The following is a 27288-nucleotide window of genomic DNA, read 5'->3' as shown; positions in this document are numbered from 1 at the left end:
TGAAACACCCTGAGCGATAATCAATAGTGGCGAATCCTTAGAAATATGGTAAAAAACTATAAATAACATGACCATAAACATACATATCCACAAGGTGAATAAATATATGGTGACCCCAATAAACTATTCAATATATAAATGAATAAAGTGGCAATGTGCATAAATATAATAAAGGCAATGTGCAACAAATATATGGTGACAAGATATCAGCAACAGTCCATATATAGCATGCAACACAGCCCGTGGATCCTCAGGTAGTGATGGCAGTGATAACCCTGTGTTGGGTATAGCGGTGGGGTGCTCGTGGTCCCTGGGGTAAGTAGCACATTCCCCGGAAATACCCACCCCACACACAGGGGTATAGAGCGGGTCTATAAATATAGGTGGATCCCTCTGGTGGGTCCTGGTTTCTTCTGTGGGTCTTGATGCAAGGTCCTCCTTAAGTTCCTCAGAGCGTTGAGGTAAGTGGTACACTCATGGGAAATGAAAAGAGAGCAGCAATCGTGTAATACCGTTGAATAAAATGTTATTGTAAAATATAAGACAGGTACTCACAGTATCACAGATATAAAAGTGCAATGGATAAGCAGCTGGAACTCAATGCAACGGCGCTGTCACATCATTTCCGGTTCCGGCTCTAGGAGGAACGCATTGCGTTCCAGCTGCTTATCCATTGCGCTTTTATATCTGTGATACTGTGAGTACCTGTCTTATATTTTACAATAATATTTTATCCAACGGTATTACACGATTGCTGCCCTCTTTTCATTTCCCACAAGTGTACCACTTACCCCAATGCTCTGAGGAACTTAAGGAGGACCTGGATTAGGATCTCTAGGAGGACCCAGGTACCCGGGATTAGGAGACCCCAGGGGACATCCCCATCCATTCCCCTAGGAACCTTAGAGAGGCCCCCCAGGATACCCACTCAAAAGTGCCAGGTCCTTACATCAAGAATCCCAGAAGAAACCAGGACCCACCAGAGGGATCCACCTATATTTATAGACCCACTCTATACCCCTGTGTGGGGTGGGTATTTCCGGTGAGTGTGCTACTTACCCCAGGGACCACGAGCACCCAACCACTATACCCAACACAGGGTTATCACTGCCATCACTACCTGAGGATCCACGGGCTGTGTTGCATGCTATATATGGACTGTTGCTGATATCTTGTCACCATATATTTGTTGCACATTGCCTTTATTATATTTATGCACATTGCCACTTTATTTATTCATTTATTTATTGAATAGTTTATTGGGGTCACCATATATTTATTCACCTTGTGGATATGTACGTTTATGGTCACGTTATTTATAATTTTTTACCATATTTCTAAGGATTCGCCACTATTGATTCACACTCCACAAGCACCAGTCCCTTTTCGTCTACTTGAATAACCTACACCTATTTATATTGGATTTGTTTATATTATCAGTGTTTGATCTTGATTATCCATTTACCTTTGTTATTTTTATTTATTTTTATTTCTATTTAACACTGATTTAGTGGCCATCATACCCCTTCTCTTCTCTCTAACTTAGGGGTAAAATTGAGATCTTATAGCGGTTAGTTCACCTACCAACATATCAGTAATAGAACATTCTTTTAGAAAAGTTGGTATGTTTACCAATTAAATTAATTAATTATTTAATGAGCTTACCAAATCACAGGTTATTGGCACTGCTAATTTACGTTAGCCACACCAGACCTTGAAAACATTCACCTTCCTGTCTCCAAACCTTTGAAACCTTGTATGTTTTCTAGTTCTAAATGTACATAATGCATAATTTTTTGGGATTAATGGTAAACATCCCTACAAGGTGCCACTATAGACTATATACATTCTTTCTTCCCTAACTGACTATAAATTTCAGAAACTGAGCACAATTCTCACCAGAAAGAAGGGTCGTATCAGGGGGCTCATTAATCACAGCTGCAGGAGGTAAATCAACCTTCTCCTGTTCGGGGCCCCATCGACTTTTTCTTTTCCTTTTTGCAGTTGTCTGCTGTGTGGGTTGCTGTGGGGGTGAAGCCGATGATGATGAGGAGGATTCAGGGGTAGGCATTACAGTAGATTTAGACTCTGGCTCAAACCGCCGCTTTAGTTCAGGTTCTTCAGTAAAGTCAGCCGAGGCTTTCTTGGCTCGTCTAAACTCTTCCACCTTCATTTTATAATACTGGTAACCTTTACCATTGGTATCATACAAAAACCTGGTAATTACAGAGATAAAAACACGGATTATGAATAGTATTAATTAATCAACTGGACATGCAGCCTGCGAAGCTTATATCTGGTACAGTGATTAGTGATGAGTTAAAGTGTTTGCCAGGCCAAACCTTTTTTCCTAAGATTTTAATAGCTTGGAGGGTAGGGGTGGCTCTTAGAACCCATGTCAGGTTTTTACTGCTATCCAGGGCTTTGTTAGAGATTTATCCTGACTTCCTGTCCTACTGACAATGTTTTACAAGACAAGAAAGGAATAGAACTCTCCAACAGTAACAAAACCATAAACAAACAAAAATGCTTTTATATAGTAGAGTAGGGGGAGGCTAGCACCCCTGCCTGATGTTTTCCTTGGTACAGATTTTACTTCACATCCTGTTTTGTAAAACATAGTTGGTAAGGTTGAATAAAGACACCTGTCCATCCAGTCCAGTCCAACCCGTGTACGTGTGCGCGTTCATATTCATTCTCCGTATCCCAGTATGCTGCGTTTGCTAAGATACCCGTCCAAGATTTTTTATAGAACTATCAATACTTCCCTCTGACACCACTGACTGGAGGTGAATTCCACATCCTTACTGCCCTGGCAGTCAAAAAACCCCTACAAATATGTAGAACTCTATTCTAACATATACTAGCCATGACATTAATACCTACCTCTCTAAATTGTTATTCCCTACACTGACATAGGAACAGGTGGCTGCAGTTGGATGCAGATATAACAGAGGATGAGGTCAGGGAAGCAGTGGCCTCTATGGCTAAAGGGAAGACAACAGCCCAGATGGTCTACCCTTGGAGACATACTGTCGATACCTAGACATTCTTGCCCCTACTCTAAAGCAAATCTATTCCACAGCTTTCCGGGATGGGAGATTGCCATCATCTATGTACTCTGGCCTCTGTGGTCCTTGTACCTAAACCGGATAAGGACCCCACTGAATGTGCATCTTATAGCCCAATCTCTTTATTAAATATAGACTACAATATACTCCCGAAAAGAAAAGCGACCTAACGCAGTAATTCTTAGTATAATTCACCCGCACCAAACTGGCTTTATGCCAGGAAAGTCAACATCTATCAACATCCGTAGAACACAAATGATAGTAAAGCTCAAAGAATTTTTGCCCGAGTCGTGTGCACTGGCTTCGTTAGACACTGCAAAAGCCTTTGACTCGATAGAGTGGCCCTTCCTTATGGCTGCATTAGGTTAATTTAGCTCCGGTACTAGGTTTCAAAAATGGGTGTCTATTCTCTACAGGGATCCTACGTCCCATCTTTTAGTTATTGGACTATTGTCCCAATCTATACAGCTTCACAGAGGCACCAGGCAGGGGCGTCCTATGTCTCTATTATTTGCAGTGGCTATTGAGACCTTAGCTCCTGACCCCTGCGCATGCGCTAATCAGGCTGCTCCAAGGGTCAGCGTTTTCTCCCTTGCGGTGGTCCTCTCACCCTCTCGCCAGTCCTCTTACTCTCAGTCCTCTCTCTCCAATCCTCCCCAGGCAAGGCAACTGTGTCCCCCTCTCCAGTGAATCCCACTGTCCTTCTTTCACTTCCTGTTTGCCTCTCTCAGGAGTGCCACCTCTCTCATAATCAGCAGGATAGGAAGTAAGGGTAAATCTCTCTAACAAAAAGGTCCAGAAAGCAGCACCCCCCCCCCCCCATTCTATACAATTAAAAAACGTTTTTGGCCTTACATTCATTTTAACTGGTTTACAGGTTGAACAGATTCATGGCCTAATCCTCAAAATTCTTGTGCCAGACAACCAGCAGTTTCTGTGATGTGTTCTCTTTAGCATTCTAGCAAGATGAAAAGAAGTAAACCACTTGCTGATCAGTCACTGTAATTTTACTGCGGCAGGTCAGCTCTATAGCTGTACATCGCTTCACGGGACCGCTAGCAAGCGCCCATTCGCCACAGGGGAAGCGAATCAGCGGGTTGAGCTGTCATGATTGGATTGGAGACAGGACGGCGGTCTCCTGTTGTAAACAAGGCAGACTGCTGTTCTGTCAGTTATGAACACCGGGATCCTGTGTTCCTCTTATTTAGGAACACAGGTCTCTGTGTTAGTGCAGCAAGCCCATCCCCCCCCACAGTTAGAAAGCACCCCCGGGGACACATTTAATCCTTTGATCGCTCATGGTGTTAACCTCTTCCCTGCCGGTGTCATTAGTACAGTATATTTTTAGCACTGATTACTGTAGTAATGTCACTGGTTCCCCCAAAACTGTCAAAAATGTCAGTAAGGTGTCCGATCTGTCCGCCGCAACGTCGCAGTCACGCTAAAAATCCTTGATTGCTGCCATTACTAGTAAAAAAATAAATAAGTAAATAAAAAATGACAAATCTTTCCCCTAGTTTGTAGACGCAATAACTTTTGCGAAACCAACCAATATACACTCGTTGGGATTTTTTTTTACCAAAAATATGTAGCAGAATACAATTTAGCCTAAAATTAGGAAAAAATTTGATTTTTTAATTTTTTTAATTGGAAATAATATATAGAAGTAAAAAAAAAAATATATATATTTTTTTTTTTTTTTTCAGAATTGTCGCTGCGCTTTTGTTTATAGCGCAAAAAAAAAAAAAAAAAAAGAACGCACAGGTGATCAAATACCACCAAAACAAAGCTCTATTTGTGGGGAAAAAAGGACATCAATTTATTTATTTATTTATTTATTTTATTTATTTCAGGTACTTCTATATCTCTGTCAATTTACGATTTTTTAGGGTACAGCATACCACGACCGCGCAATTGTCAGTTAAAAGTAATGCAGTGCCGTATCGCAAAAAATGGCCTGGTCATTAAGGGGGTAAATCCTTCCAGGGTTAGGAAAATGTCAGCAAATCAAAGTATTCATTGGAGTCTTGAGAGGAGGATTGGAGCTAGATGGTGTAATTGATCCGGGGCTGCTGTCAGTTGATTTATAACGCATCCATGCTGGATCGGCCTCGTGTAATCTAGAGGTCTGATCAATCTGGTAAGGAGCATATATATATACTGGTGGTAAGGCTATCCACAAGAAGATTTTCATTTGAATGTGTCACAATCTCAATTTTGTAGGATTCCATATTTGGGAATTTTTGCTTGTTTAGCCTTTGGCAAATGCACTTTAAGGTCTTATTTATTTGCATGTACCACTTTATTCATTACCTGCACTTTACTCCTTGCACCGCATTTATATGAATTTTTTGATGTATGAATTTAATTGCATATTATTTATTTGATGAATTCTAGAATAGTTTTTTTATGCATGAATGTTTTGATTGCACTGATAGTATTTAACATTTAAAATGTCAGCACACTCATGATAGCAGTTAATAAGCTTAAACATATGAGGTGTTGGGCCACCTATTATACAACCTATTATACAACCTACTTGTTTCCAATCCGTGATTAATACTGTAGTGAAGGTAGGATGAAGAGAGTTCCCAGAAGCTTCCAACTTCAAAAACAAGTCAAACATTTTAAAAGAGTTAACCCGGATATTCTATACTTACACCGTAATACTAATTACCTAAAGGCAGGGTTTTCCCTGTTATTCTGCAGGGCAATGGCTTCCACCTCTGGACCTCCATCTGCTACATATTTGGCCAACTTCTCTGCAAACATCTTTATTTCTTCGTCTTCTGGCACTGAAAAATGGCACAGAAACAAACAATGGCTGTAGATGGGCAGCTTGCACTAAGAATGATGGATTGAATGGCACTTCCAAAATACTGCGATCTCCCTAACATAAATGTATATAGCATCTGTGCCAAGAAAGGTTGCTTTCCTATTTTTTACAGTGAAATATCAGAAATAAATCATGCAAAAAACTTTTCCAACCTGTCAAGAAAATCTCTGCTTTAGTAGACCAAGTGCTACTGACTTCTTTATAGCTACCCCTGCATCGACTATCACATTTATCGGGCCACTGAATGCGAGGATGTAACAACACAAACATTAGCACATCAAGTACTGTTGGTGCTTAGGAGATGGATTTACTACTTACCATTAGAAGATGTAACTTTCTCTCGAATCTGACATTTCTGCTTAAACTCTGCCAGCTTCTTCCTATAATACAGGAACTCCGGGCTGCTCTGATCATGGAGAAACCTACAGGCAACGATCGAGATTTACTATTTGTTTTTGTCAACAATCAAAATAATTCACTCTTATGAGGTGTGACAAGAACCTCAACTGAACGGACATCATCCAAGCACACAGAGCAGGAGATCTAGCCTAGCCTACTTTCCTAGAGATACTTTCTGGTCATGAGATTTTAGTTTTTAAAATTAAACCTTAACTTTTAGTGGGGAGAAATACAGGAGCTGCCAATGCTGGCCTCCTTGGAGAAGCAGAAGTTGCCTGGATGTCTCAGACTTCAATAATGTCAATGTTAAGGATCAAGCATGCAGATCAAGATGTCAGAGTAAAGTTAGAACTTACGATCCACATGCTTATCCCAGGTCATTGCTTTATGAATAATGACCCCCATAGTAAGTTCAAATGTCCAACCCACAAAAAACACCCCTCCCCCCATCTGAATCATAACTGTTGGGTACATGTTTAAGATCCCCACACGGAATGAACTGCAGAAATTGAACGGCTTTGCTCCTACAATCAAGGACCGGCAATAGATCTACCATTTCCAGCTCATCCAAACATTTTTTTCTTCCATAGATACTCTAATGCTATTTCCTGTAGAACAATCTCAATACATTCAATTGCTGTAATACAGTTCTGAAAAAAATACCATTGGGTCATTTTCAATCCATGATCAGTAACTACAGACTTATTTGCAGCAGGGACCAGCTTTTCAAGCCAGGCTGTGGCTGCTTTTGTAAGAAAAAAAAAGATGCACGCCGGCCCCATTCACTTGAATGGGTCATGTTTGGTGGTGGTACTGCCCATCAAATACAAACAGGGGGTACGATTGTTGCAGTAGCCCCTAAGGTGCAGCTTTTGAACAACCTCCACTGGCTGCTGTGTTGGGAAAAAGGGGGGGGGCTGGGATCAGTAAAACCACAGCTCAACCGCCTATTACTGCTCTCTGGCTGCAAGTGTAAATGAGACCTAACTAAGACTATGCACACATTTCAGGGAATAAAAATAGCTTTAAAGAATGCTGTATGCCAAATTAACAAAGCAGATAGACCTGTTTCAGGTTTATCTGTACCAGATTCTATTTCAAAGCTAAATACAAAAACTTGTGTAACTCTACCCCTAATTAACAGAGGGAATGCGGCAGTTTTCCACATAGAACAGTCAGATTCCCACCAGGTGTGACCTTGTCATATAGGATGTAAGCTGTCAGCAAATTGCTCACATCCACCTTTCTGTCTTTGCAGTGATTATCCTACACGAACATTGAATGCAGGGTTAACAACCCTTCTCCCTTGTTTATGCCCCTTTTGTTCATTAGGAGCTGCGTCTACTTTTTTTTTTAAGCTATATGCCCTGGTTTTCTATGCAACTTCTGACAGCTCACATTCCATATGATAAGGTCACACCTGGTGGTAATCTATATGGAAAACTGCCGTCCGCCTCTGTTATTTAGGTGCAGACCTGCTTTCGTTTCTATGTCACTCTAAAATAGAATTTGGCGTAGGTAGACCTGAAACCTGTCTATCTGCCTCATGTGGTCTACACCACTCCTGACAATTTCCTGCGCCATTAGAATAGCGCAGGGATCTTCGAGTAAATAATGGGTTGGGCAACTACACGGCAGGTGAGGTTTAAAGTGGAAAAATGTAAAGTAATGCACTTGGGTGCCAGAAACCAGAAAGCAAACTACTCACTAGGAGGGGAACCTCTGGGTGAGTCTAGGATGGAAAAGGACCTGGGGGTACTGGTAGACAACAGGTTTGGCAGTGGCATGCAATGCCAAGCCGCTGCAAGCAAAGCCAACAGAATACTGGGATGTATAAAAAAGGGGATTCACTCCAGAAATAAATGGATTTTTGTAAAATCTTACCGTAAAATCCTTTTCTCTTAAGCTCATTGACAGACGTAGTCCTCGTTGATTAATAACAACTCGGGTTATACTGCCCTCTACAGGAGTAGGACTAGACAGGAAAGAAAACGTTCTGGCCACACCCTAGGGGCAGTCCCAGAGGGTATATCCTCTCACTTCCTGCTACAGCAAATCAGTTATGTCACAAAGCAGTGTTTAGAGAATTTAACCCAACCCAACTCAAAAACAGAGGGGCGGGTACTACGTCTGTCAAGGAGCTTAAGAGAAAAGGATTTTACGGTAAGATTTTACAAAAATCCATTTTTCTCTGTCGCTCATTGACAGACGTAGTCCTCGTTGATTAATAACAACTCAGGACGTCCCAAAGCAGTACCACAAATGAGGGGTGGGAAAATGGAAATCAAAATCCAATCTAGAAGGCCCAACTGGTGCCAACTAGAAGCTTTAAAGGCTCATCAATCACACGATGAGACTCAACTGAAATTCCAACGGAAAAAAAACCCTCGAGGTAGACCACCGGTCTCCTCAAATTGCGGCCTGCAAAACCTTGCGGCCAAATGAGGCATCCGCCGATGCCATCACATCAACTTTATAAAATTTTGTAAAGGTATGCACCGACTACCAGGTAGCCGCCTTGCCCACCTGGACCACTGATGCCTGATGGCGGTAGGCCCAGGAAGTACTGAGCGCTCGAGTGGAGTGCGCCTTAACAAGGAACGGAGGATTCCGACCCTTAATAGAATAAGCCTGTACCACCGACTGTCTATTCCATTTGGAGATAGTCGTGGCAGATGCAGGCAACCCCTTTCTGGGGCCATCCGTGATCACAAAAGTGAATCTGTCTTACGGAACGATTCCGTAGTCTTCAGGTATACCCTGATTACCCGCACCACATCCAAGGAATGCAACGCACATTCCAGAGGATGACTGGGCTTAGGACACACGGAAGGTAGCACAATATCTTCATTCAAATGAAAGTCTGAAAACCACCTTAGGAAAAAAGGATGGCTTCGGATGAAGAACTACCTTCTCCCTATGAATCCCCAGATATGGGGAATGACACAATAATGTAGCCAGTTCTGACACCCTGCGTGCAGAAGTGATAGCCACCAAGAAGGCCACCTTCTGGGATAATGTAAGCAAGGGAATCTCTCTGATATTTTCAAAGGGAGGTTTCTGAAGAACCGACAACACCAAATTAAGATCCCAGGGTGGTAAGGGCGCGCGCATTGGCGAAGCCAAGTGCTGCACCTCCTGGATGAAATTCCGCACCAAGGAATGAGTAGCCAGAGGCTTCTGGAAGAAGATTGCTAACGCTGAAACCTGACCCTTGATAGTGCTCAAGGATAGTTTCTGCTCAACCCCCTTTTGCAAAAAAAGATTCGGGTCACCGAATAGGTACGTGGGGGAAAACTCCTACGATTCACACCACGCAATGTAAGCCTTCCATGTGCGATAATAGGACTTTGCTGGAAGTCGCTTTTCTTGCTTTAATTAGAGTAGGAATAACTGAAGCTGACAATTCCTTGTCCTTCAGTACCTGGGTCTCAATGGCCAGGCCGTTAAAGCCAGCGACTGTAAAGCACGATGGAAGATCGGTCCTTGAGACCGCAGATCCTCCCTGAGAAGAAGTCTCCAAGGAGCGTCCGCGACTAGTCTTGCCCAAGTCGGCGTACCCGGCTTGACGAGGCTAGCCCGGAATTACCGGGGTAACTGGAGTTCCCTCCACCTCTATCCTGCGGAGAAATCTCAGCAGTAACTTGAGAAGGGGGAAGACATACAGTAGCTGATACTTCCCCTACGGGACGCTCAGCGCGTCTGCTGCGTCCGCTAGAGGATCGCGGGCGCGAGCCCTGTTGAGCCAACCTGCCAACAGATCCATCTCCGGGGTGCCCCAATGAAGGGACAGCTGGAGAAATACTTCTGGATGAAGAGACTATTCCTCTTGATCCAGAATCCGACGGCTGAAATAATCTGCCTGTCCACTCCCGTGATAACTACCGCGGAGAGAACTGGAACAACTGTTCCCCCAATAGGAAGGTTGGCCACTTCTATGGCAGCCAGGGCACTCTTGGTGCCCCCTGGTGATCGACATAAGTCATGACCGAGGCATAGTCCGATTGGATCCGAACCGGGCTGCCCTGGAGCTGCTCGGTCCAGTAAATCAGACAAAGTCTGATCGCTCTCAGTTCCAACACATTTATCGGTGACCTGGAATTTATCAGAAGAAATGACTTCCCCTGGCTGAGCATCGGAGACCGAAGCCACCAGACCAGAGCCTCCCTGGTCCGCTCGCTCAATCGGATCCGATTGTCCAGGGAATCGGAAATTCCGATTCCATATGAGAAGAATCTCCTCTTTGGAGAATTCGGGTATGAGACTGGGCAAACGGTACTGCCTCTAAAGAGGCGACCATAAATCCCAGCCAGTTGACGGACAGTAATATCCGAATCATGACTGAATCTTCTGGAGTTTCTCCGCATGGAAAAACACTTTTGCCAAGGATGTATCCAAAATTAGGCCCAGATAGTTCAGTCTCCTGGTGGGAACCAGGGATGATCTTTGGGAAAAGCAACGAAAACGCTGATGTCCTGCGAAGATGGGGATATGAAGATAGGCACCCTAAATGTCTATGGACGCCAGGAAATCCCCCTGATGCAGGGAGGCCACCACTATATGGATGGACTCCATCTCTTCCAAGACCAGAATTGGACGCACCTAACCCTTTTTCCTGGGCATTGTGAACAGGTTCGACTAGAACTCGTCCAAGGAATGGGAACTACCACTGCTTGTTGCATCAAGCTGTCCCCCGCAAAGCTTTTTAAGCGACCCGGGGATGTCGAATATTGGAAGGGAAGAATCGCACCGGTGGAAGTGATCAAAACTCGATCTTGTATCCCGACCATATGACCTTGCGAACCCCTTTATCCGGGATTCTGGAAAGCCCTGGATCCGGAAACCGGTGAAGACGTCCCCCCCACCCTAGAGATGGGTGAGGTCCATTCTGTCAATCCCACGGGATAACAGTGGCTTTATTTAGTCTGGAAATCGGTGAGTCCACTATTGGTGGTACCGTCCATCTTTGTAATGAGGGATTCCTCAAAATGATAGCGCCTAACAATGCGTTTGGAAATAGCAGAGGCTCGTTTACAGGCGACCCCATTTGAGCAAGGGAAACCCTTCATAATTTTGGTAGGCTTGCTAGTACCAAAGAAGGAATATGAGTCTTCGCTACCTCTGCCCGTGTAACCTCAAGATTTAAGGTTTCCCGGACAGACAACTGGTGCTTCCAACAACGCTTCTTGTGCTATGGCGGAGGCAGACGCGTCCTCCTCACTGTCTGAGGAGACCGTACCTGAGACAACAACCCCAGAAAAAGGGGCTGCAATGACCAGCTCAGAATCCGTATCGGAAGTATCTGATGACATAGGGGTAGGCTGGGGTCGCTCTTCTTGACCCCCGTCCCTGACAGGCTACCTCCACCCGGGATACCAAAGACTCCAAAACTGCTGATAATGCATCATCACAAATGGGGTACTGGAGGGTCCTGCGGCCACCCCGAGGGGATCAGGTGGGGATACATGTGTGGCAGGGTTCATGTAACAAGACACTTGCCAGCAAACACAAAAAAATTAATTGCAAGAAAAAAACATTTTTCTTTTTTTTTTTTTTTTTTTAACTTAGTCCCCCAGCGCAATAGCACCCCTCAGTCTACCTGCTTGGACCCCTCAAAAAGAGATAGAGAGAGAGACCCCAAGCTCACCTGATGCACAGAAGTTTCTATCAACTTGCTTCCAGCACTGTCTGTTACAGACAGGAAGTCTTTGGCTTGCTTTCCCTGGGCCAAGGAGGCGACTCCGCCCCTTTACACGCCTTCCGGCGCCTCCCCATAGCTCCTCGAGGTGTTTGGTCACCTCAAACATGGCCGCCCCCATGCTGGAGACATAAGGCTATGCCAATATGGCGGCCTCGTGCGATCTGCAAAACAATGGCGGCGGCCTGTGTAGGATAGCGGCGGCTAGCAGCGGCCTGCGGGAAGTATGTATTCGGCCGGGCGGCCTGCGGGAGTGCCTCGGCCCCACAAACTTCACCCTCCGGTGGTATAGGACCCTGGCGGGCCGCATGCGGTCTGTGGGCTGTCGGGAGGCTGTGCAGCCCGTGGGAGTGACTGGTTGCTGGAGGAATGGCGATCTGGACTGCAGTAACTCAGGCACCTGTGTACACACTCTGACAGGTAGGATACCTTCTACTTCAATAGTAATACCCTTTTGTACTGCCTCTGACTTCAGTCCCCTTACAGTCTTACAATGACTTTAGATTGTCCGCTCCCAAACCAAGCCTCCTGGTTACTATTCACAAACAATCACACTCAAATTGGGGGATCTGTGACCTGTTATAGGATAGAGGGGAGACCCATCCTACCATCCCAGAGAGGGGCCCGCGTCCACCACAAACCCGACGGGGGGAGAGGGGGAACATTCTACTCACCATACCGGAACCAGGCGGGCGCCAACTCCTGACAGAACCCCTCTCCACCGGGGTGGGGGGGCTGTCGACCAATACGGACGCCGTGACTCTGTTGGTCATTGGCGTCCAGGCGAGACGTTTAACTCGCAGGGCCAGTCCCCGTCCAGTGGGACTATGTCGCGGCCGACCCAGCGCGGAGCTATGGCCTGCACGCGCTCGTAGGCTGAACTGGGGTGACCACTGGATCTCAACATCCAGCCCGTCGCCCAGTTCCAGCTTTCTTGCTTGAAGATCTCACAGGAACACTGGAGAAAAAAAGCTGTCTAAAAAAAATCTTTCTAAGAAAAAAATCCTGCCAGGACCGAAGATCCTAGCAAGGCATCTAGGTCCTTACTCCTAACTAGACAGAAAAAAACTGATTTGCTGTAGCAGGAAGTGAGAGGATATACCCTCTGGGACTGCCCCTAGGGTGTGGCCAGAACGTTTTCTTTCCTGTCTAGTCCTACTCCTGTAGAGGGCAGTATAACCCGAGTTGTTCTTAATCAACGAGGACTACGTCTGTCAATGAGCGACAGAGAAAAAGAGATTATTCTCCCACTCTACAAGACTCTGGTCCGGCCACATCTTGAGTATGCTGTCCAGTTCTGGGCACCGGTCCTCAGGAAGGATGTGCTGGAACTGGAGAGAGTCCAGAGAAGGGCAACAAAAATAATTAGGGGAATGGAGGGCATCGGCTATGAGGAAAGACTACAAGCACTGGACTTATTCTCTCTGGAGAAGAGACGATTGAGGGGGGAGACGATTGAGGGGGGATATGATATCAATGTACAAATACTGTACTGGCGACCCTAGTATAAGGAAAAAACTATTCAGAGAAAGGGAATACAATAAGACACGTGGCCACTCACTAAAACTAGAGGAAAAACGGTTTAACCTTAAAATACGTAGGGGGTTCTTCACTGTCAGAGCAGTAAGGATGTGGAATTCTCTTCCACAAGCAGTCGTATCAGCAGGGAGCATTGATAGTTTCAAAAAACTATTAGATGGGCACCTTAATGACCACAACATACAGGGGTATACAATGTACAGTTAACAGCAAACACACACACACACACATCATAGGTTGAACTGGATGGACTGATGTCTTTTTTAAACCTCACAAACTATGTAGAGTATTCCCTGAAGAGTGTTCACAAAGCGCAGGATTTATTTTAAAGCACTTATTTGATTATTCACAACCATAAATTTACACGTCACATTTTAAATAAATTGGTCGGCTAGGCATACAGCATTCTATTATCATCAATCACTGAAAAAATCATACCAGCAATGATTTATTAAACTGAATGGCCCAGTGATGTAATCTAGTGCTTCAAAATGGCAATTCACCTGACCTAAAATGTTTTAAAGCAGGTCTGAACCTAGAAGGATCAATAAATAAAATGACGAGTGTTGACTTTGCACACTGATCATATATATATATATATATATATATATATATATATATATATATATATATATATATAAACGGTATTATAAAAAAAATGTTTGATTTGTTTGCTTTCTTCACAGTGCTTTTAGTAAAATACATAGTTAATCCTTCATAAACAATAGCCAAGGAAGAAAATCTTAACGTGGATAAGAATTCATATTTTGAATTAAATATTAATTGGAGTAAGTCTATTTGTTAAAGGAGAAGTACAGCTAAAGCTCATTTGGCTGTATTTCTCCTGTGGATCAAAGGAGTGCGGTCCATTCTGCACTCCTGTGACCCGTTTTCAGCAGACAGTGGGTTGAAGCCCGCTGCTGGCTGAAGCCACAGAGCGGGTCAAGGCTGGGGCAAGATCGCGACAATAGAATCGGGATCTACCCACATGCCTGGACCAGTAACCGAGCGGCTTGCTGAGAGGCTGAGCCGGACACTCCCGCCCTCTCCACAGCCAGGGCTCCATTGAGTAAGGGGAAGCAGAGCAGAGAGTGGCGACTGACAGTCACCAGCTCTCTGCTCACTGAGCTCTGAGAACCGAGCGATTAGCGGTCTTTGAGTAGACAGGGGACCGATCCTGGATCCACGTAGGTAGGATTTAAAAAACATAAAAAAACAAAAAAAAACAAAAAAAAAAGTGCTAAACCGATAAAAATATATGAGCCCTGTCTGAAATAAAATTACTAGGAGAAACAGAGTGAGAATGATGGGGGTGCTTTTGTCCTCTGATCTCAGCCCAGCTCATAAACTATTGGCTGTCCTCTGTGCCACTCATTTCCATCGAAGGCTGCGGTCATACCTAGGCGATTTGAATCGCAGAGGGAATCACCGCGATTCCACCCACGATTCCAAATCATGGCAAATAAGGGCAAATCGGGGGACATGTGTGTGATGCCATTACTTCTTAACTAAAGGTTTTGCCTTTAGTTATACTTTTAAGCGGTGCTACACCCAAATGAGGAAGGCCGCTTGTTTGCCTCCTCCCCCCTCTGCTGCCACATTTGGCACCTTTTGGGGGAGGGGGTACCTGGTATTGACAGGTACACAGTATTGACAGGTACCCGTTCCCACTTCTGGCTGACTTCGCCCCAGTTAAGTCACCTGTAAGTTCGACCCCCCTCCTCCTTCCCCCGCCAGACCATTCACAAAGTGCAGTGTGCTTCACCCTGGGGCAGTAGGGAACCAGCTGCGAAGCCGCAAGGCTGCCGGTTTCCCTTACAAGAAAAGACGATTTTAAAAAATCCATGGGGGTGACAAATTAGTGGACAGGTAAGTGTCCTAATATTAAAAGTCAGCAGCTACAGTATTTGTAGCTGCTGACTTTTAATTTATCTGAAAGAGCCTGGAGCTCCTCTAAGTTTCTGGGATGGTTCAAAATTTTGAAGGCCCATTTCAAACACAAACTGACGAGTCATTGCTTTGATCATCATGAACAAAACTCAGATCTGCACTGATTGAGCCTGCAAATGGATCAGAAGACAGGATACGATGGATGGCTGCAGGTCATGTCTCAGTGGGGAGATTAAAATAATGAAATTGCATTTTTTACAAACCAATTGTCTGTTTTTATTGAATGTGTGCGAAAAAATGTTTATTCTTTACAAAATTTGAATGTGAATGTAGAAGGTGTAGAGTTATAAATATCTGATCAAAACATGGTCAGAAATAAAAGATGGTGGATGCTATCAACAAACTGTCCACCTTTCTGCTTCAGCTATCATAAACTGGCCCTAAGGAGTTTTAATCGTATGGTTTTCATGTATAATTTCAAGAGTAACTAACGACCTTTTGAAGTGCAGAGACAAAATGACAAATAACTAAAAAAATACAAATATAGTTAAAAAAACAAAAAAAACAACTGTAGAATGAAAAAAAAAAAAAAACACCACATTTTAGTACATTCTTCACAATACTTTCACTACTCACCCAAACGCTGGGTTATCTTTGTAATCCTCCATTGCCATTTTTTCAAGATCTCTGCCCCCTTCCGCTACAAATCGAGCCAACTGCTCCACCACCTTTCGGGTTTCAGAGTTCTCTGGGGGTGAAACTTTAAGCAGGCTGTCAGTACTGGCATTCAATTCACACAGCAAATAGTCAACAGGCATTTTATTGCTAGGAAGAGTGCCAAGGCAAAGGAGAGGAAGGGAACAGAAGCAGGCATGAGAAAACGACACACTTATATGGTCTTCTCTTCTGGCCAGCATTCTTCATTAAGTACAAATTATCCAGTGACCTATCTTTCCACAATATCTTTTGAAATCCTTTAACTTGTACTATGTTAAGTACAGTGCTGCATGCGAACTGGTGTCACTGTACGCAATAATATATACTGATGTTTTTCGGCTAAAAGCTGAACTATGGAGAAAGCAAAAAAAATTCTTGTAGTGGGGCTGCTTCTGCACTTCAAGGATTAACTGCTCAATTATGTCTAGGAAACCAAGAAAAACACTTTACTTACCCAATTCTCTGCTCCTACAGGCGCCTACATGCACCAAGACTAGTCCTGGCAGCCTTTCTCCCCAACGATCCAGTGGTCAAAAGCTCAAGACTGATGTAGAGCTCAAAGCCCTACACTGAACGTGAGGACGTCCGGGGAAAATAAACTGTCATCTTTCGGAGGAGCTGGGACCATCATCTTCCGAGGAGCAGTAAATCAATTAAGTAAAACTGCATTTCTGTCCTCTAGACCTAAATGAGCAGTTAACCCTTGCAATGCAGGGGGAGGCCCACAAAAAGGGAGGAGCTTCACTTCTCCAGGACTATACTTTAAAGCAGAGGGAGTCTCAGCACAGCCAAGACCACTGCACCCAAAAAACACTATTCTAGCTATAGCTAGATTCCAAATGATTGAATCGTCCATTTGTTTCATTTCTCTTATGGACTCCTACAGCAGAAGTATCTCAAACTTCAGCCTTACTACTTCAGCTGCCATTTCCAAAAAATATGCACTCATAATGGCTATCATAACTAAGTGGAGCTTTCACTACTGGCAGCATACTTGGGTAATAAAAAAGCCAATGGAGCAAATTACCAAGCCAACATCTGCCAATCACATTAATATCAGTTAGAAACCTAACTGACATTTTACAATCTTCGGTTAACTGGAACCATATTCCAACAGGTAGGATGTTTTCCTTTTAATTGCTAGCAGCATTTCTTTTTTATAAACCTGCGCTGATTCTGAATTTTAATTTGTATTTTAGTTTGTATTTTAGTAGCCAAATATTATAATGCACTCCCACCCCAAACAAAAAAACACAATGCATTCTTCCCAAATAACATTAAAATGGTAACTAAGAATACACCAAACAATGTAAAGTGTATTGCTACATATGCAGCCGAATTGGGAGGACACCTACTCTATATTTTTTACCTGTTCCCATTCACATAGCACAACTTTAAAAAAAAAAAATATATGAAAAACTGCAGCTTATATTTACTTGTTCTTTGCTGAAAACTCCAAAATTGAAGAAGTTTTCCCCTGATATGTAGAGAAGGCCTGGTTGGTTATGTTTTCCAAAAGTAACCCTATTTGTACTGCTGGCAGATCTCACTACCAGTTTAAAAAAAAAGAGTTGAACACAGTCTGTCCTATTACAGGGTTAAAAATTTAGAAGCTTAGTTTCTGCAGTGTGGGTTAATGAAAGGAATCTCAATGGGAAGATCTACTTAAACTGGTGCACACAAAATCTGTGCATAGTAACCAATCAGGTTCTAACTTCAGTTTGTTCAATTAAGCTTTGACAATAAAACCTGGAAGCGGATTGGTTTCTATGCACAGCTGCACCAGATTCTATGTGCACCAGTTTTAGTAAATCTCCCCCAATGTGTCCCTCTTTGCCAGTGGGGACAGACTGAAGTTTCCTTTCATTTAGAACTATTCAGACTAGCTTGCAGTCTGTCCAAGGCCTGCTCTAAACAAAGAATGCTAAGAAATATATTTCATAATTTTTAGGTATGCTGTGTAAATAGGAGAAACAGTGGGGTTTTCTCAAATTTGACTGCAAAAGTAGAAATACGCTCATATTATAAAGAAGTTTATAAAGCAATATTTCATCTAAATTCGCTGCATAATACTATATTCATCAACAACCTATTCAGGACAAAATACACACACTATGGTGTCCAAAACCAAATACGTGATTTAGAATTAACCTTTATATTATTTAGCCTCGAATAACTGTGACTTTTGCATGTGCAATTTCTGTTTCTATGTAATTTAATGTATATGTATCCACTACATTTCTTGCATGACAATAGGATCTAACCACAATAAAGGCATTGAGTAGCAATTCATTGCAGTAACCTAGTTTATATAGCTTACTTCCACTAAAGAACTTATAGTTTAAAGCTTGGCTTACACTGCTGCAGTGCAAATTACATCTGTTTTTGAGTGCTATTGCGGGGTGAATTTGCAGTGCGATTGGTGTGTGTCAAATGCAATTCTAATGCAAATTTATAAAGGGATTTGGAAGAGCTGCAACTTTATGCCCAATAGAAAAAAAAAAAAAGCTGGATTCGCAGTAATGTGAAAACAGGATTGCAATTTGAATACAGACCCAATGAAGCCTACAGAGCTAAATTCGCACCACACCGAAAACACATACATTACTTTTTTTTAGCCGCATCAAAATTGCACCACATTAAGGTGAACGGCCTTCACTGAAAACAATGTTATTGCAGAATACATGCAAATCCATGCATTCAAAACAGATTAAAATCACATCGGAATTCGCATCAGTGTGAGCCGAACCTGAAACATTTTGGCTCAGTTCACATGTAGGCGTTTTGGGGCGTTTTTGGGGAGTTTTTCTGCTCTAGGATCAGCTCTCAAAACGCCCAACAAGATAAATCCTATTCATTTCAATGGCCCCTGTTCAAATCTGAGCATTTTGACGCTGTGAGCAAAAAGCCCAACGCTCAAAAAAGTACATGAGCTTCTTTTTGGGCAGATTACAGGTGTTTTCCATTGGTCTCTATTCAATCTAAAAACGCCTGCACAAAAAACGCCTGTAAAAACGCTTGTAAATCACGGTAAAAATCGATGTAAAAACGCACGAAAATGCTACGCTCAGGTGTGAATGTAGCCTTTAGGTTTTTATTCTCAACAGATAACATTGTTTCTGCCAAGTTTTCTGAGCGCCGAACAAATTGGTCTTACAATATGAACAGTGACCAATACTGGAGTGTGCAGTGCATCATACTATGCCCTGTAAGGGCAATTTCAGACACTGGGAGGAATTTAATAATTCTGCTGTGCCTCTTTTCTGGCGTTAATCCCTCTTGTCAACGTATTGCTTCAAACTCATGAAGCATCTGCGACATTTTTTATTCTGACTGCGACTCGTGCACCAAGTTTAGGTAGTACTAAAACGCACCACTTTTGTATTGTGGTGCACTGAATGCGCCAAATTCAAGATAAAATACCAAAGTGGAGCTAATTAGGACCAACTATCTTTTGGCGTACAAAGAGAGACTGGCTCAGACAGATTTCGCAAAAAGTGTCTCATATGCATTCTAAAAGTGGCACGGCCTAAGCCAAGTTCTAGTCAAGTATTTGAATTTGGCGCATGCTGCACCACTTTTAGAATGCATGAGAGACACTTTCGCAACATCAGTCTGCACCAGTCTTTATGAATACCAGGGATTCTATTTTTTAGGAGTTAAAAACTGCATGGACTGTTTGTGTTGCGCTTAGAAATATAAAACATTTAACTTACAACTGCAAGTGCACAAGCACATGGATAAGGTGTGGACTAAAATGTTTGGTATTAGTCCACATAAAGCCTGCTCAATACACAGATGACTGCATGGCCAACTGGCAGGGCCTTGTAAAAACACCAACAAAACCTATAGCAGTTGGTTTTAAGGCTAAAGTGCAAAGCAGATCCTGGGAGTCCATGAGTTCTTATTTTTACTGCAACCAATTGCAAGTTCAAGTATGTTCAAAGTCAAAACTTGAACAATTTTCTGATAGAGCAGGAAAGGTTTAATGTCTTATTTTTCTCTTTTGTTTCCCATTGGGGAGATTTCCTTCACTTGTTCTAAAGATAGACACAGCAAAAAACGCAAGGGAACAAGTATTGCTATTGGGAGATTTTCCCCTGTTCTGGTGACAACTTACTGTTTTTTTTCTGCCTACTTGTAATGACCTCTATGAGCTCCTAAACCTCTTCTTTTCCCTCATATATACTAGATTACCTTGCTTTCCTAATACACATAACAGAAGTGCCTAGCTCTCACACTGAACGGAATAATAAGGCCCCCAATGGCAAATGTATAAAAAAGTAGAACTTTTTTCTGGCTCACAGCACTTAAATTGTCAGTGTAGTTGGAGAGTTCTTCCATTAGACACATTTCCTTTGATTTACTCTCACATGAAAAAGCTTACTTTTTATCTCTAACCACTGCTCATAGTCCTCTTCATCATCGTCATCCTCATCAGGGGACTTAAAAACGCTGTTTCTTGTCACTTTTGGAGTCTGCTTCGGTTGAGAATAGGACTTCATTTGGTTAAGCATGCTTTCCATAGAGGACCCATGCCGTTTTCCTAGAAGTACAGGCTTCTTCTGAGCTGGTGTTGAATTCCCACTGGAGCGTGTTGCTGAGTTTTCTGCAGAACAAACAAGAGCCATAAGCGTGTACAAGAAGTTGCAGTACCCATTTCATACCTTTTTACGCAACAACGATTTTCAAATAATCAATTTAACAATTTTGTTTTTACTGTATCAGAAACAAAGGCAATAGGCTTGTAGTGGTATACTATTTGTTATAACATGTCTGTATAACTGCCTAGAACAGGCCATCGACCAAAAGTCGGTGACTGTACAAGGAGACTTGTGAGACAGACCACCCAGAGACCGATGACAACTCTGAAGGAGTTACAAGTCTCAGGGCATATTCCATGCAGTGCAATTTCAGTTCCATTCATTTTGAATGAGTTGAAAATCACACCAAATCAAAATGAGTGCATGCAAAGCTTTTTGAAACACACTGCAACCGGATTGCATGGTACTTTTGTACTATGCAATCTGGTGCGGCTGGAGAGTGCAAATGCACTGCATTTGGGGTGTCATTAACTTTGCACTGATACCCACTGCAGATCGCAAGGGCAGTGCGATTGGAATGTGATGCAGGAATGTGGGCACTGCATTCTAGTATGAATGGGCCCTCACTGGCTGAAATCCTAAAAATATTGCATACAACAGTTGCCCCGATGCATGACCATTCACAGTTTAGTAAAACAAGAAAGACATTTTTCATTAAGATTTACTTACATGGGATCCATCGAAGTATAACCAACCAGCCTTTCAGATTTTTTGCATGCGATTTCTGGCGGCTATAGCCACCAGTAGTACTCGTTGCGTTAGGTTGGCATGGAAAGTTCCACACCGGAAGAACACAATAGCGCTGTGGGAGGGAATCCCCCATCAACACTGACTGTGGTTGCAGGAAAGAAAATTGCATCATCTATGGCTTCCTTTAGATTCACACTGCAGATACACAGCTATGAGGCTGTATGCACAGGAGTGCCCAGGCAGCCTCGCTAACCAGAAATGCACTGCTAAATTTCAGAAGGAATCCAAAATAATAGGAAAAAGGTTTTAGGGTGCTGCCTAGATACAAATAACACATCTAGATGTTCCCTACAACATAGCAAATGTTCAAATTTTTAGCCTTAATGGTAAAACATTTGCAGGAGGCTCTTTATATATTTTTTTTGATAGCTGTAATTGAGCAGAAAACAGCTCTGTAAGAATCGAGGACATGCCGTTTTGAGATGGGGGGGGGGGGGTGAATCGAGATCACGATTTTTTAACAATTAATCATGCAGCTCTACTGGACTTAGACAAAGGCAGTTTACTCACAGCCCCCATGCAACGTAACAGAACTGATAAACTTTTGCAAAGAGAAATAGGGAAAATAGCATCCAGATGTGTCCAGATGTGCAAAGCTAATGGAGACTTACATAGACACCACACTGTAATTGCCACCAAAAGTGTATATACTAATGCCCCGTACACACGTGCAGATTATCTGCAGACTTACCTTTTCTATGTAGTGCAAGGGCCTGCCGGATTGCATACAAATTGAAAGTGTTTAGGTTTGACCTCATATTATATGGTTTTGGTAAGTATGTAGACAAAAGTCTGCAGATAATCTGCACGTGTGTATGGGGCATAAGTATTGACTTGAAGGGGGTTTTCCTTTTTTTACTGTAATTCATTTAAATAGCTTTGCTGAGATCCGTTTCAACTTTTACATTTAATATATTACAGCTGAAAAAAAAATAAAAATAACCGAGATTCAGTGTTCTTTTTAATAAAACATTTGACATCACCCTTCAGCAGTTGTTAAAACGTACTGTCCCTCCCTCCCAGCTATGAAAACTTTAAAGTAGGTGGTTTTAAAGCCTAAATGAATTTTACGTTAATGCATTATCTGCATTAGGCAAAAAAACTGCAAAACTATGCAAACTATTATACGTACGTGAACCATATAAAAAGAAAATTTAAAATTTAAAAAATGAGTGTGTCTGGAGGTGCTGCTATAAATAACCTTGTAAGGGAACAACACAAATTAAACTTGGCACTGCTTCCACATACTATTCACATATGCTAAATTGTATATAAAGTGCCAGTGCATCAAATATATAGATAGTTCACCAGTGCTAACAAAGTGCCAATGTTGATGATTCTTTCTTGTGAAATCCAAGGTGCCACTCAATACTCCCCCTCCTGAATTCCCCAGTCATCAACAATATGATTTAAACAGGTATGGTATATGTCCTTTGGCAAAATGTATGAATATGGCTCCTTTCCTCTCCTTCGATTGTAGGGCTCTCAGCAAGGTAATATATGGAATATGGAATCCAATAAAAGGAAGATTTCCACAGCATATTACTGTACGAGTTACTGAAAATGTAAAAGCATATACACTTCCAAAAAGGTAAAATAATTCAAGCATGTACATGGACTAGGATTGCCGCCTCGGCATGGGCTCGAGGTACGGGATATGACGTCACTCTATCGTTCCCGCTTCAAAGCTTAAAGCGGGGACGATAGAGTAACGTCACATCCGATATCTGGAAACCACGCCGAGGTGGCGATGCTAGTCCATGTACATGCTTGAATTTTTTTACCTTTGTAAGTGTAATTGTGTTTAAATTTTCAATAAATCACACAGTATTATGGTATGGAAATATTTCTCTTATTGGATTCCATATTACAACCTTGCTGAGAGCTCTACAATCGAAGGAGAGGAAAGGAGCCACATCCATACATTTTGCCAAAGGACATATACCATACCTGTTTGAATCATACCGTTGGTGACCGGGAAATTCAGAAGGGGAGCAAGCAGTGGCACCTTGGATTTCACAAGAAAGAATCATCAACATTGGCACTTTGTATGCACTGATGGACTATCTATATATTTGATGCACTGGCACTTTATATACAATTTAGCATATGTGATTAGTATGTGGAAGCAGCGCTAAGTTAAATTTTTGTTGTTAGGCAACTATAACCTGTTTGTTATTTTATAAATATAAAAACTGAACTTTTATTATCACTTTAATGATCAAATCAAATTTAGCATCTTCTTTGCGTGTCAGGACAAGTCTGATCATTGGAGGAAAGTACACGCATAGCTAGAGAACTGACCACGATATGTTCTGTTTAGTGTGGTGAGTTTTTAATAAGAAAGCAAGGGGACTAGCATGAACACCAGGGATTTCATACAAAGAGAACAGGAGACTTTCTCATACAAGTATATGGTACAGCAGGCACATATCAGGAATATTAAATGCTGTGGTAGCAAACACTAAGTAGGTACATTTACTTTTTTCCATTTTACCCTCTAGCTAGCAGAGCAGACTGGAGCCACCGCTGGGCAGGACTGCGGTGTACTGCATCCATTAGGCTTCTGGTATGGGGTTGCCCTTAACACTAGACAGTCCCAACAAAAAGGCACACACCAGCCTTCATCTAGCTTATTAGTACAAGGCAGCAGCTGGTGAGAACCTTGTGGCTTTGCTGTTTCAGGGGCCAATGGAGGTGCAATCACCATCATCATGGAGTATTTAAGCATATATGGAGGTGCTGCTAATGCCTTCCCTTTGGAAGCCTTAACCAGCAACACTGCAGTTGAACTCCAAATGAAGCCAAGAAACCCATCTGATTTGTGACAGTTGAAGGAAAAGGTCTTGTTCATCAACAGAGAGGTGTCCTGTACAAAGAAGCCTTCTGCGACCACCAGGTCTGGCCAAGCCTTTAGTGTGCACTGTAGGTTGGCAGGAAAGTGTGCAATCTGCTGCTGAAATGTGGTGTGTGCGGGGGAGTGTTACAGCTTGCAAGAACTGTGCACTAACTTTCACATTCTTCTCCTGAGCTGTTATCTTTTGCTGGAGCTGCACAATGCCCTAAGTCCACAATATATACCTCAGTAATGCCCCAGTGATCACACTTGTTGTCAGTTTGTATCAATTCTGACTGGTGTGTGCATTTGTGTGAAAATTCAAGATACTGGCTCTGTGAAAATATGTCTGCTCCAGGAACTTGACATTACATTAAAAAATTAGAATTGAAAATAAGCAAAGAACCAAAGTTGTGACTAACAGAAGCCAATCACATTTCACTATTTTGAATGGAGCGTTCTGATTGTTACTGTGGGATACAGCTGCAATTGTGCGCTAGTTTTCTTCTTTTTAAAAGAGAAAAACCTCTTAAAGATATAAAACGCGCCAACTCACCAGGGCCGGTCTTTTCCTTCTGTAACTTAAGAAACTGTTGTAAGAAGCTTCCATCATTTGCAAACTTGTTCGAGGTGGATGAAGATGAACTTGCAGGCCTGCAATATAAAAATGTGAAAACAATTTGTAGAAAGAAACATAAAAACTTCAATTTTTTTATTTAGTGCCGGTTCACACTGCAGCGGCACGACTTCGGGGGCGACATGTGAAGTCGCCTGCACCGCGACTTCGGCGCGACTTGCATGGACTTCATAAAATGAATGTCTATGCAAGTCGCTCCAGGTCGCCCCGAAGTAGTACAGGACCCTTTTTCTAAGTCGGAGCGACTTGTGTCGGTCCTATTAGAATGGTTCCTGTACCGAACAATGAGAGCGTGACGGACCGCAACTTGTCAGTCTGACAAGTCGCGGTCCAAGTCGGATCAGTGTGAACCGGCACTTAAAGATAAACTACTACAAATATAGTTACAAAGTGTTTTATCTGTTCCATCTGTCTTTGTAAAAGACCCCATCTTTAGAAAGGTTTTGTGTTCTGTGTTCATTGGAGGTGACACAGCACTGCTTTAGAGGGGTATAGTGCCCCTAGCAAGAGTAGGATGCCAAGACCAAATTAAAAAAACAGCCCAATTAAATACCCTGGCAGAGCAAAGCAAAGTCAGAGGATGGGTGCTGCATCCTCCAATGAACGCAGGAAGAAAGGAAGGATTCTACGTACAAACAAATCCTTAAAAGAAAAATCTACAGGTCATTTAAACTGCCACTAGTAAAATGGTACACCCAAAGTATGCAATCCAAGGACATACTCCAGGAACACAAATTTGATTTACTGTGTGAATATCCTTGCCCCTGACTAATTTACACTCTCTGGAAATCATAAAGACTGGCATAGACAGATTCTGCAAAAGTGTCTCTCAGGCTTTCTGAAAGTGGTGCAGAATGTGCCAAACTTGTGTACCTGTCTAGAACTTACTTGAATCTTTACAATGCAAAAAGGGGTCTGTCTGCGCCAGTTTCTCTCTGTACGCCAAATGAGAGTTGGTCTTATTTAGTTCCACTTTCGTAAAATACAAACTGTCTGTATTATATTATGAATTTGACGCATTCCCTGCACCACAATGTAAATTGGCAAATTTTAGAACTACCTGAAATTGGTGTACAATTTGCTGTCAGAACCAAAAGTCCATCACATCTCTGCTGACAGGATGGAGCTCTGTCTCTCCCCATTGATCAGCGGGTGCCGGCGGACATCCATTGCCCAGCACCTGCTGATCAGCATCTGCTGTGACTAATCCCGGTAGCACGTGCGTGCCCCCTGGACGTAAGTGCAGAATCACGAACAAGCACCCAGTAGCAGTAAATCTGCCATGGAGTGGTCGGGAAGTGGTTAAAACAAGAGGAATTAAACACCAGAAAAGTAGCACAGGACCTTTATTAAAAACCCCACACAGCATAAATCTATTTTAACATAAAAACAAAGGCAAAAGACTAAAAACATTTAAAATACATCCAGGCAATGACAGTTTCTGCTGTAACAAATATACATTTTAAAGAAAGCATTAAGATTTTACGCAAATAAGTTCACAAAGTTCTGATCCAGAACTTTTGCACTGAGATATTAAGTTTAGCAGTCTTCTACATCTGGTATGTGTACTGCAGACAAAGTTGGCACAGCGCACACTCTTGTTCCCTCTTGATGGTTTATAAACGCCACAGTTGTGGTGTTGTCTGACTACCCCAAAGAGGGTGTCTCTCCAGGGTGTGAGTTCAAAGAAGCAGGACACATTTTGATCTATGAAACTTGAAGCACATTGAAACCATTTTTCAGCAGGGAGGACGAAATACCTTCACAGCAAGCAAGTAAGACCAATCTTAGTTATTCCAAGTGAACTGATAGAATTAGTGAGGATTTCAAGATTTAAAATCCAGCCAATCTCCTCCAAATTCCTGATGGTAATGGACAAGTTGGACTAAGTTCTGAATAAAACTCCACACACACACACACACACACACACACACACACACACACACACACACACACACACACACACACACAAAAAGATCACTCAGGTAACCCCACATGAATGGCAGATTTCTAAGGGCTTTCTCGGACATTTGTGCAGCCAACTAAAACTTCACAGCAACCAGTAGTTGATAACAGCCAAAGTCATGAACCTAGAGACCAAAGTTGAAACATTGCAATTATTAAACCCTGTACCAGCTGCTCCACCAAACCGACAAACACGTGAAATTTGTTTCTGTGCCCACTTGGTTATAGTTTTATGAAATAAGCAGAAATGCAAAAATCAGAAGCAGTAAGAATCCGGTGACCATACACATAGATCTAACAGCTGCTTCCGTCTTCATTTCTATAGGATCTTTAAAAGAAGGGACAT

At 42.5% G+C, this 27288-nt stretch overlaps 1 protein-coding gene across 1 annotated transcript in view; it reads right to left on the bottom strand.

Moving 5' to 3' along the window:
• Nucleotides 1-27288, bottom strand: part of SUGP1 (SURP and G-patch domain containing 1) — a 94300-nt gene that overhangs the window by 52519 nt on the left and 14493 nt on the right. Inside the window, exons 3-8 of the mRNA XM_082268166.1 lie at nt 24897-24994; nt 20538-20759; nt 16070-16193; nt 6226-6329; nt 5749-5866; nt 1900-2216 (exon numbers count right to left, since the gene is read on the bottom strand). Coding sequence (XP_082124292.1) covers nt 1900-2216; nt 5749-5866; nt 6226-6329; nt 16070-16193; nt 20538-20759; nt 24897-24994 — 983 coding nt within the window. The remainder of the gene's footprint in view (nt 1-1899; nt 2217-5748; nt 5867-6225; nt 6330-16069; nt 16194-20537; nt 20760-24896; nt 24995-27288) is intronic.

This window comes from Pelophylax lessonae (genome assembly GCF_965119305.1).
Source record: "Pelophylax lessonae genome assembly, chromosome: 1".
NCBI lineage: Eukaryota > Metazoa > Chordata > Amphibia > Anura > Ranidae > Pelophylax > Pelophylax lessonae.
Note: the sequence above shows the minus strand (reverse complement) of the source record. Positions and strands in the feature narration are given on the sequence as shown.